This window comes from Electrona antarctica, assembly GCF_951216825.1.
Source record: "Electrona antarctica genome assembly, chromosome: 9".
NCBI classification, from domain to species: Eukaryota; Metazoa; Chordata; class Actinopteri; order Myctophiformes; family Myctophidae; genus Electrona; species Electrona antarctica.
In genome coordinates this window covers 12,625,097-12,637,792 of record NC_136790.1, presented here as the reverse complement: position 1 = coordinate 12,637,792, position 12,696 = coordinate 12,625,097, and the positions used below count along the sequence as shown (strand labels likewise).

The following is a 12,696-nucleotide window of genomic DNA, read 5'->3' as shown; positions in this document are numbered from 1 at the left end:
CTTGTAGTGCTGCACATGCTCAGATGCCCTCTAGGCCGCACACCTGTAGCCTGTGAACATAGACATTTCGTGCATAGATGTGCCACACAATGGTAGGCCTCAGGCCTATATATATATATATATATAGAGTAAAGAGAGCCTACTGTCCAGCAGTCCAAATATTATTAAATTAAATTTCAGAATGGTAGACCTGAGGCCTACTGTACCATACCAGGCCTGAGGCCTACCATTGCGTGGCACATCTATGCACGGAATGTCTATGTTCACACAGGCTTCTGTGTGCGGCCTAGAGGGAATCTGAGCATGTGCAGCACTACAAGTCTTACACCATATGCGTTTGGGAAACCCAGCCATTACCTGAAGAATAATTGCGTCCTACACAGTGCTGTAGCTTGCAAACTTCCAAAGTTTAATGCTACAACTTTCAGTCCTAGATCTTTGTCAAGTATGCCTAACGAAGACCTATGACCAAGTGTCGCGGCACTAAATAGCTTTCTTCCAATGTGCAAAGCATAAAGCGTAAAGGGAAGAGCTGTGGGATGGACACACCGAAGACTAGGGAGGGATAGGTGAATCGATATGACATTTCTGCTGGCTGATATCGATATCCGCTATAATTATTTTCTGTTATGGCCGATAACCGATATAGAACGATGTCATTCTGTATTTAAAATAATAATAATAATTTTGTCCATTCTGAAAAAGGCATATAAACACAGAATTTGAAAAAGCAATGCCTCTTTATAGTAGGGATGCACCGTTATTGAAATGTTGGCCCACCAAAAGCTTGAATGTAGTATTTTTATTTAAACATTTTCCAACTTGTTGACCCTTTTGAGATCTTCTCCAGAAAACACTGATAGAATCTGCAGCCTTCAATATCACAAAAGGCGTTTCAGGCCTTTTTGTTTTCAACATAATTATTATAAAATAAAATATCGGCTAAAACTGATATATTATTTTGGCCAATATCGTCTGATACTAATATCCATCCATCCATCCATCCATCCATCCATCCATCCATCTTCAACTGCTTATCCTTAGTCGGGTCGCGGGGGAAACAGCTCCACCAGAGTGTTCCAGACTTCCCTCTCCAGAGCAACATTAGTGACTTCCTCCTGGGGGATCCCGAGACGTCCCAAGGCCAGTGAGTCAATGTGTTTCCTCCAACTGCGCCTTTGTCTCCTCCCAGTGGGACGTGCCTCGAGGACCTCCCTATGGAGACACTCGAGAGGCATCCTAACCAGATGCCCGAACCACCTAAGGTGGCTCCTTTCCCAGGCGAAGAAGCAGCGACTCTACTCCGAGTCTCTCTCGTGTGACTGAACTTCTCACCCTATCTCTAAGGGAGACGCCAGCCACCCGTCGGAGAAAACTCATTTCGGCCGCTTGTATTCGTGACCTTATTCTTTCGGTCATGACCCACGCTTCATGATCATAGGTGAGAGTAGGAACGCAGATTGCTCGGTAGACAGAGAGCTTTGCCTTCTGGCTCAGCTCTCTTTTCGTCACTCACAACAGTGCGGTACAGCGACTGCAATACCGCCCCTGCCGCTCCGATTCTCCGGCTGATCTCCTTCTCCGTCCTCCCCTCACTCGTGAACAAGACCCTGAGATACTTGAACTCCTTCTCCTGGGGTAATGCCTCATTCCCTACCCGGACTGCACAATCCACCGGTTTCCTGCTGACATGATATGATATGATACTGATATGATGAACGATTAATTAGCCATCCCCACTGAAGACTGAGTTGTAATTGCTGCATATCAATTAGAGGTAGAAGTTGCAGACTTGCTTGCTGGTAGACCTAAACACAAGTGTGTGTGTGTGTGTGTGTGTGTGTGTGTGTGTGTGTGTGAGAGAGTGTGTGCGCTTATACTCAAAGTAATTTAATTACCGTTTCTCTCAATTTGATCAAGTGATGCTCCTGGGTCTCTGTCATTGACAGACACATAAAGCAAACACTGAACGCTCCATATTTGTCACACATCCTGCCTGAAGTTAATTCACTTTGCCCACTGAGACGGCTCCTCATAGTAGAGAGATGAGAGGGAGCCCTCAGCATAAAATGTAGCATATGAGATTTGTGTGTGCTTTGTGTTAGCTCCCCATGGGGTATAGGTCCCAATGTCAAGCTACACGTCTGTGGCCTTTTTCAGGTTGTGCTAGTCAGCCTGTCTATGAACAGACCTGCGACTAGTCCTCACTTTCTCCTCATTGGCTGTTGCAGCTGCTCGCTGAATACACGTGAACGGTAAAGATACCAAGGATTCAACAGTGATGTGATGTGATGCAACACAGAAGTAACACTGACTCGAAGCTGTTTATAAACCATAGTCAGTGACACGTTGCTGACGAATCCTTGGTATATTCATTCGACCGAGTCAACTTTTCACCTCTGTTTGGAGTACAAACCTGGTGATGCAATGTTTTCTACTGTCGGGAAAATGTGGGATTCCCTTCTCAGATTTCACTCTCACGTACCGCAGTGCCAGACAAAGACGCGCGCGCGCGCACGCACGCACGCACGCACGCACGCACGCACGCACGCACGCACGCACGCACGCACGCACGCACGCACGCACGCACGCACGCACGCACGCACGCACGCGCGCGCGCACGCACGCACGCACGCACGCACACACACACACACACACACACACACACAGAGTGAAACAGATGCACTCATTTTCTTTATAGGACTATTGGTAGCCAACCTGTAAATGACCTATTCATGTCAGTCTTGTTTCTTCAATGTCTGTGTGTATCTTTTCTCAGATTCCCACTTACCCATGTGTGGACTGCGTGTCTCTGCCATATGTTACGCAACGCACCCTTACTGTATATGCGTGTCTGTACCATATGTACACATTGTACAGTGTGCATGCTATGCATTGCCTTTTATGGTTCTTCCTCGTTCATTGTGTCATAGTGACAGATGGAACAAGGGATGAGGATGTAGGATTGTAGGGGCAAGTGCAAGCCCCACTAAGACGTACAGTAGAACATGTGATTCAATATTATCTGGGATTTTGGATACTGTGATACGAGTGTTGTCTTTCTTTTTTTTAAATCAAAGTTTCTTTATTCATTTTTCAAGTCACGTGAGTCAAAAATAGCATACAAATTTTTCTTGAACTTTTTACCCCCCTCCCCCCCAGAGTATCTTGTACCATTAACAATGAAATAAAAGGCACATACAAATATACATATACATATTCAAAAATAGAAGAAATGAATCATATATTAGACACAATATGCAAACTAATAATAATAATAATAGCAAAAATAAAATATAAAATAATTATTGTGTAAATATTTTGTGAAAGCAACAATAGTCAACCTCCCAATATAGTCACAATATGATAAATATCGACATATTTTGTCAAATCATTCATTATTTGATTTTGTCCATATCAGCACCACCCCCCCCGCCACCAGACACTTTTATTTCCTGGTCGCAATTGCATTTTTATTTAGGTACAAATTGAGCCATTAATAAAAAAAACAATTAACCCTGACATTATGGGTCGGGGGCTCTGAGTTTAAACATTCAAACGGCACTGTGGAACTCATGTGCATGTGCTGTTGCTCACAACCGGGCTTTAAAAAAACCACATCCTCAAAGAAAGCAGTCTGCTCTTTCACCAGCATGACGTTGCATGTCGTTTGTATTTCCTGTTTTAGCACAGCCAGCATATATTAACACGACCTGCTGCATCTGTTTCCTATCATTACTTAATGGATTTGTTGTGTTTTTTCGGCAGGCGACACGGTCGAACGTCAAAGTCTAAATGATCTTGTGTGCTACACTAGCGAGACAGAATGTCCCAGAACAACACATGGCTGCAGGATTTTCATCTCATGCTTGCTCTGTGGTATGAGGCTGTTGAGTGCCGAATAGACAATCTACAAGCTCACCACGAGTTGCGGATGTGACACGTTGTGAGCTTGTAGATCAGCTATTCTTTCGGCATGTGACATTGTCGTACGACAAAGTATTATAAATCAGCCGTAGCTGAAAGCCTAATCGATGTGTCGAAATGTCCCTCGGCAAGACACAACCCATAACTGTTCCCCGGGTGCTGTATTAATAGCACCCAGCATCCATTGCTCCTAAATAGTTAGATTGGGTAAATGCAGTAAGATAAATTAGCAAATGTACAGTGTCAAAATATACTCCAACGTTCTACAACTTACGTGGGTGGCGGCGTGGCTCTTATCATAATCACTCACAGATTGTCAATGAGTGTCAGGTGTGTAGCCTACCTGACTAATTCCATTTGGCAGATGCTTTCATCCAGGATCGGTGCAAACGCATGCTTCTCGTGTCAAGGGGGAAATTGAGCCCCTCGGCCTGTCAGTATTGATGTCGTGTTCTTGTTGTTGCACTCTTGCACTCAAAGACATGACAGAAGTAGCGCAGAACTGAAGGATCATCATCCATCATAGTGAACAAAGGCAGCTGAAAGAATTATGTATAGTTGTAGGCGTACCATTTCTAATCAAGTATCATCACTCATGCCTCGTAAAAAACAGGTGGCGGTTCTGTGGACGCCGAACAAGAACTGCAGCCATGCACTGCATACATTAATCCATTTTGGGCGGGAACCCCTTTTGGTGTTAGCATTATGTTATGCTTTAGCTATTGAAAAATAGCAGATCTACAAGCTCATAGCCCTTGTAGGTCTGCTATTTTTGAAAAATCGAAGAACCACTGACATTCAGAAAACTGTCAGGATGTAGAAGACATTTTTAGAATCTGATCTCAGGTCAAATTGGTTTAACGCAGGCCTCTATTTTACTCTAGGACAGCGTCACAGCGGAGCAAGTGATACTGCAGGTGATAGGTCTCCAGTGTTCCCAGCTCTCTCCCACTGTGATGAACGCTTTAAGCCACGGTGCAGTTGTCACAACAGAGATGTACACGTGCAGCGGATACTGAGCAGCGGCTGGCAGGCTGGCTGAGTTATTGTAATGTAGATTCAAGAGGCTCTGTACCAATGGTAGAAGAATGTGCGGCTGGGCTATATGGACACAATCAAATATCACAATAGTTGATATCGTTTATAGTTTTTAACCATATAAATACCTTGATAATTATCGATATTGTGACGTTAACATTGACCATATCTGAAATTTATTAATTGATTTAAAACCAGGAAAAGACAAAATGATTTTACAATATTGAAATTCCCAGATGATATACCATTATATCTATAATCCTAGTACATAGAACATTTTATAATTTTGATAACTTTATTGATGCCTGGTGGAAATCCAAGGCACTGCAGTAGGCACAGAAACACAGAGCAGGCAAGATTAGAGAGATTCAGCTAAGCTAAATTGCTTGTTTAATTGGTGTGCATTTCATTCATTGTTGAAACATCTGGCAGGCTTTCAGCCTCAAATGTGTAAAAGAACAGAAGTTCTTCAGAAGTATTCTTGTGTAATAATAATGTCGAAAATGCATTACATGCTTGGTGAAACATGGCACCGAATTGTGTTATGTTGTCATGTAACATTTGAAAAGTCAATTTGAGAAGTTAATTTAGTTTATATTTGAATGACTGAGGACGAGGGAGCAACACAAACAGTCTATTTGTTTGACTGAATTCTGCATTCTCAAACTAAATGAAAAAAGTAAATTAGAGTAAATTGAGTAATTTTGACCCAGACAAGTGACTTTTGTGCCTGGACAAGCGAAATGTCAATTTACTTGTTCGTGTGCCTGAAACCGTTACTGTCGAGTTCTGGATATCTGACAACTTTGGAGAGGTACAGAACATCTACTCTACGGTATGTGTGTGCGAGGACGAGATTGGAGGAATTTCACTTGGCTGCCAGTGGAGAATGCACACACACACACACACACACACACACACACACAATCGTGTAGAATGAGAGTGACGGAAGTGATGGAGTGAGGAAGTGATTAGACAGCTGGCTTCCTGTCCATGTTCTCAGCAGTTGGGTGATGGTTGTCTCCTGGTGGACCGTTCTGTAGTTTGGACTGCTTCTTTCTGTCTACAGACTACACAAATCTCTTTGCCAAACATAGCCGATCAACAAGCTCACAATGCATCGCGACGTGATGCTGTGTGGCCTTGTAGACCTGCCTTTTGGCTAATGTTCGCTCCCAGTATATGGATGCTGGAGTTCAAGTGGTTAATTTAACTCGGATGACTGCACACATGGAACCGTTTGCATCTGTACACTCTTCTGAGTCAACTTCAAACTGGGAATGTACTGTGTGTATGCACACATTGTTTAGTTAAACTTTAAATGTTATAAACCATACTACAACCCTAATATCTTTACATTAGGGAATTGTTACTGTAAATAATGCACATTACATGAATGTAGGGCCTATGCATTAGATGCAAAACGCATGTGTGATAATCGAAGGAGGAGTGACATTGATTGAGGGAGTAAGGGATTTAATGTATTATTTGATGTATTTAATGTTATTCACTTTTGTTTTTCTCACACACAATGTACATTACTTGTGTGACATACTGGAGCATCAGCCGTGGAACGATACACCGTTACTGTATGCATATGAATGGCCCAGCTTCTATTATATGACTTCTGAAATATCACTAATCACTCCCAATAATTGAATTACCTTTTTGCTCTAAACTTGATCAGACTGATGCTCCTCCTAGGTCTCCCACAGCTGAAGCTAATGTAATTGACTATCAAAGACACATAACGAAAACACGGAGCGTTCCCTATTTGTCACACATCCTGCCTGAATTTAATTAACTTGGCACGCTGTGACGACTCCTCATGGAAGAGAGATGAGGTGTGTGTGTGTGTGCGCGTATATCTGAGAACACGCTCAGCATAAACTCCAGCACACCAGACACCATCTGCAGTGGAGCTACACCGTTACTAGAGGCATTCGAAATGGCCTCGCTGCTTCTATTATATGATAATGAATGATAATGTAATGAACTTTAATTATGAAGTGCTTTTCGAAACGGGCTTACAAATTGCTTTACAATAGTAAGACTAAGTATACAGCCGTAGGGGAGAAAGAAACAAGTACAGTCAAAATCAAAGGATAGAATATGAATAATAAAAAAGCTTCTTCTAGGAGCTCTGTTTTGCACTAGTTGAAGATGGGAGATACAGTAACCTTTAAAAAAATGTCATATACAGTACTAATCTTGTTTGGTTCGAAATAAGCTTGAACCTTCTATCTTAACCTTCCTCTTCAGAATCTTGCAATATAATACATAATACGTTAAAATAGGTACTGTACATGTAGTAGAAGCCCCAGGAGGGGTCCACCTGCACCCCCCCTAGAAAAAAGAAAAAGGGGGGTGCGCGTGGACCCCTCCTGGGGCTTCTACTAATGGGTGTGAGGTCATGTTTAATGTCATTCTTTACAGGCCTGACTGCTAACTGAAATTAATAATGACACCAAGAGACATGAAAAAGGAAACTTGCTTTTTAGCACACTCTCCCAAGTTTGTGATGCAATCAAAGTTTGATCTCAGGAAGTGGTAAACAGATGAAGGACTATAACAGCTCTGCGTGTAAATGGAAAGTTCACAATTCAATCCACCCACAGTACTTAGAGTCGAATCAGACTGGCAGACCTTCACCCATGTTTAACCATCTTCATATAAAGCAGGGGTTCTCAACCCGTGGGTCGCGACCCCTCGGGGGGTCGCCAAATTATTTTAGGGGGTCCCCAAATTATTAAAAATAAAGATTAAAAAAAAAAAAAAAATCACGATTTTTCAAAAATAGCAGACCTACAAGCTCGTAGCGCGCCACTCGGTGGCGCGCTATGAGCTTGTAGATCTGCTATTTTTAAATAGCTAAATTATAACAATGCTCAAAACACCAAAAGGGGTTCCCGCCTAAAATGGTTTAAGGTTATTGTAGCAGTCAATTTATATTGGGGGGCGGGAGGGGGCGGGGCGGGGGTCCCGAGACGTTGCCAAAGCATTTTCGGGGGTCCCCGGCCAAAAACGTTGAGAACCCCTGATATAAAGGATCCTCAGTAATGCTCATTGCTCATCCCTCTACTTGCTCTGTGTTTTAGATGTGGACAGATCGGACCAAGTGGCCTACAGTATATGAAATTATGATTGAAAATGGGTGAAGTGACGAGGGGGGGGGGGGGGGAAGGGGGGGAGGGGAAAAAACCTGGGAAATGCACCAATGACTTTTCTACAGTATGTTTAAGAAATGTATTCTATACTGATTCTGATTCTGATTCTGATTCTATACTTTTCTATGTTTAAGAAATATGTATTCTATACTGGTCTGCACTGCTTTTTCCAAATAAAATAAACAATAAAAAAAGGGTGCTTTTTTTGCTCCTTTAACCACTTAAGCCCCCATTGATACCTGTTGTGAGTTTGTAGAGCTTGTACATTTCACTACTTTTGAAAACGTTTAGAAAAGGTCACCTACCGTATAATGACTTGCCCAAAATAGGGACGTGAGGGATGTTCATGGCACCCTGTCCACAAGGTTGTACATAATCAAAATGTCACGTTGACACAAGCCTATTTAGCATTGGATGTAACGGTGGTATGATATTGTCTGTATAATTTGTTTCACAGACATGATGCTATAGAGTGGGTGGTATGCTCAACCGGAGCTATGTTATTAGCAGCGTGACAAGAAGAGTGGGTGATATCCTCTGTCTACGCAGCTGGAGCTATGTTATTAGTGACAAGGAACGTGATCCAAATGTCATTGCAAATCATGAGCCACATAAAGTCTTGCCACGGACGGTACTACCCTTATCCCATTCTGACCTGAGATCAGATTCTAAAAATTGTCTTCTACATCCTGACAGTTCTCTGAAAAAGCTATGTTTCTATGTCAGTCGTTCTTCGATTTTTCAAAAATAGCAGACCTACAAGCTCGTAGCGCGCCACTCGGTGGCGCGCTACGAGCTTGTAGATCTGCTATTTTTCAATAGCTAAAGCATAACATAATGCCAACACCAAAAGGGGTTCCCGTTTAGAATGGGTTATATAAGCTGTTGTTTTATTGATGAGAACGGGAATGGAAGCACTAATATCGTTGCGGTCAAAGCAGTTAGCTGAGCTCTAGAGAAGTACCTAAAACCTCAACGTGTCTCCAGTGTATGTGACCCTTCCTTGCATGGCTGCATTACATACAGTGTGCCTTCTTCTGCATTTTATTTCCCCATGAATTCATAAACTGTACTAAACGTATGTGGTTGAGTCTTGTCTATGGACTCTGCATGCCTTAAAGGTCCAATCTAGTTCTGTGAAATGGCAAATGGCAAATGTGAAGGTTGTGGTGAATATTGATTCCGGCGTGATTGTTGTATGTTGAAGTGGTTTATTGTTTAGCATTGTTGTTCTTATGGAGTCGCTGGGTGAACTCAGTGGAAAGTGTCTCACACCAAAATACAATAGAAAGAGTCTACTGTTTACCCACATTATAGATTCAGACCTTTAAGGGCCGATTCATACTCCTATTTTAGAGCCGAATAAAAGTCTGTTCGGCTCTGTAGAGCCTACAATGTGACGTCATTTGAGGTTCGGGGGGGGGGGGGGGGGGGGGGGGGGGGGTACCGTCCTAAAGTCGGCTCTTCGGTGCTACTGAAAATTTCTGACGAGCCGAAATCATTTCGGCACTACAGCGCCGAAACAGCGGTAAAATAGGAGTATGAATCGGCCCTAACTCTGTCCTGTGTCCTCAATTTAACGCCCAGCATGTTTCTCTGCCTCTTCCCCCCCCCATCTCTTCTTTCTCTCTTCTTTCATCTCCTTTTCCTTTCCTTTCTACAACCTCCTGCAGGGAAATGTGCTTCTGGTGACGGCAAGGGGTGAAACAACGCTGCTGGAGATGGGAGGAGGCCACGGCCGAAGGTGCAGTCCTCGCTAGAAAAAGACCACCGTCTTTTCCTAACCCCCCTCCCCCACACACGCACACCATCTCCGTAACCACCACCGGCGCCCGCCACCCTCTCCGACCCAGCCGTTCTTCCAGGGCGCCATGGCGAACCACCTGGAGCTGTTGCAGGAGCTCCAGCAGCTGGACAAGGTGCCCAGCCTGGAGAGGCTTCGGACGGCGCAGAAGCGGCGCACGCAGCAGCTGAAGCGCTGGGCCGTCTACGAGAAGGAGATGCAGAGCAAGAAGCGCAAGGCCGACAAGAAGGGCAGCCGCGGCGGCAACGCCAGCGGCCACCCGGCCAAGAGGCACGTGTCGTTCGCCGCCAGCGTGGCGCTGCTGGAGGCCTCGGCCAGGAACGACCCGGACGAAGGTGCGTAGGCCTGCGTGCGACGGTATACCGTCATGTGACCTGACCGTGACATGTGTCACCTGACACATGGCAGGGTCAGGAGACTCAGGGGGTAGGCCTGTCACCATTATTATGACGATTGTCATACAAACAACAAAGAATATTTGAACAAATCTTTAGCCTTTGCAATCCATTTTACACCAACAGAACAATGTCTAAAATGTTCTGTTGATTTCGTCCAGCTGTGTTTATACAGATGACTGGAAACGATTCTAATAACTCATCATGCCAAACAATTGTGATTAGCACAAAATAATTGCGAGCAGGTGATCATGTAATGATTGTGACAGGCCTACAGGTGGGTCCTTACCCGGTGGTATGGTGGGGTAACCTGACTCCGCCAGATGGGGCAGCAGAGAGTACACTGGGTTCAGGTTAATGGTGGGGCTGACTTGTGAGGAAATGAGTCACCCAGAAATTGATTATGCCTGATTAACTCCGTTTGGTCCTGTAGCGGAAACATGACTCATTAGAGTCAAACGCTAGGATGAACCCTCACACACGCACACGCACACACGCACACGCTAAACCACATTTAGCACGGCAAGTGGAAGATAATGCACAAATACTCTCTGTAAGCATGGAGGGGCTGGTTTGGGTTCTGTTCACTACCTGCTCTCTGACACTGGATGTGGATAATTACAGCAATTTCAGACTCACCTTAGTACTTCAGTTGGATGTAACACTACCAAGGTCAGTGAAATGATTAGCTCGGTCTTAAAACAACTGACAGAGCTCACGTCTAACTGAATGTCCGTAGAAGCCTTTCATCATAGTGAAATAATGGAGTTGTCACACTGAGATGAAACACTTTAATTTCTTTGTGTCGCGGTGCGTGCTGTGTTGAGATAATTGTTTCCTACCGACGCAAACGGCATTCTGGCCCAGTGGTACTGCACCAACTGTTTTCTGGCCAATGGTTCTGCTGCTTCTGTTCTCTGGCCATGCTGGTTGAGACGAGCCATAGTTCTGGTAACAAACGCCATATCAGATATGGCACATTTCACTTAACTTCTCTTAAATGAAAAGGAACTGTGCTTTTGTGGGAGCTATATTAAATGTTGGCCGACCCAATATCCGAGCGGTTAGGCCACGTACCACATAAGCTCTAATGCCTTAAGTTAGCTCCAGATAGCACAGACTGGCTGTCAGCCAGTTTGAAAACGCCGTGAGCTTGTCGGCAGGAGACTCCCGATGACAAGCTCCCGTCGCTTGCCTTCCATATCGCCTTGCCGACACGTCGGAATCCGTTGATGAAGAACCGAACATGTTCGGTCGGCTGGCGACCCTCTGTAGCCGATGCTATCCGTGTTATAGTGTTGAGGGGGTAAATACTCCACTGTAGAGTGAATCTCTAGTCTACTCGTCATGTTTCAGTGCTGACTGAACTAGATACCATATTCTCAACCTCAACTCTCAAATCCTATACCGATTGATCAACTCCAAAGCGAAACTAGCAAAAAAAAATGCTGTGTTTTGTTTTGTTGCGGGATGCAAAGGCTCCTGGGTTGCCAGATTCTGTGAGTGAAACAAGCGACCAGGTCTATGAAAACAAGCCCAAAAGAAGCAACCAGTTTCACCACGTGAGCCCTACTATTACATCAGCTATTTTATTTTTTTTACAATTCAAAATTGTATTTGTTTTTTCAAAATCGTACAAAATCTAGGTTCAGTACAAAGCAGCATTACAAACATTACAACATACCTTACAAATAGCCAGTCCAAGAAACACAAGTTAAAATAAAAATAAAAAATAAGAAAAATAACAGCAGGAAAAGTGTTCATTTAAGGTTCATATACATCCAGAACTCATCCCATGTCTCTTTCATTTTGCTTTCTCCATCTACCCTGCCCAACATATATTCATATGATGTTATTTTGATCATTTCTTCATTCGATTCTTTAAGCCCAGGTGTTCTGGGGACCTTCCAATGACGCAACAATATTCTGGCAGCGGTAACAAGTCCAACCTTTATAATAGTGAAATAATTTTTAGATATGCCAGGGACAGCAGCTCGGTCCCCTAACAGACAGAGCCGCGGATCCCTGGGCAATGTCAATACATCAGCTATTTTCAAACAGAATCGTGAAAGCAAGCCCAAATGAGCAACTACACTTCAGAAATATAAAAGCAAACTAAAGCAACGGGAAACTATGAATATTAAGTTATGTTACAGGAAAACTAGTCCAAAGTCGCTTAAATAAGCAGAACTGGCAACACTGCAAACCAGCACTGCAGGCGACTCACTAATTCTCGGGCCAGTTGCCGTGGGCTCCCCCGCGCCCACCCGCCTCCCTGCTCCTCTGACCATGCGACAGACTGTATCAACTATGAACGACTGACTATCGTAAACAATACAGAGACACCTCCCCAACAATATTGCCG

At 43.9% G+C, this 12,696-nt stretch overlaps 1 protein-coding gene across 1 annotated transcript in view; it reads left to right on the top strand.

Annotated features, from left to right (window-relative positions):
• The window catches only part of ppp1r16b (protein phosphatase 1, regulatory subunit 16B), a 192,204-nt gene that overhangs the window by 31,064 nt on the left and 148,444 nt on the right, over window positions 1-12,696 (top strand). Inside the window, exon 2 of the mRNA XM_079510323.1 lies at window positions 9,806-10,271. Coding sequence (XP_079366449.1) covers window positions 10,004-10,271 — 268 coding nt within the window. The 5' untranslated portion in view covers window positions 9,806-10,003. The remainder of the gene's footprint in view (window positions 1-9,805; window positions 10,272-12,696) is intronic.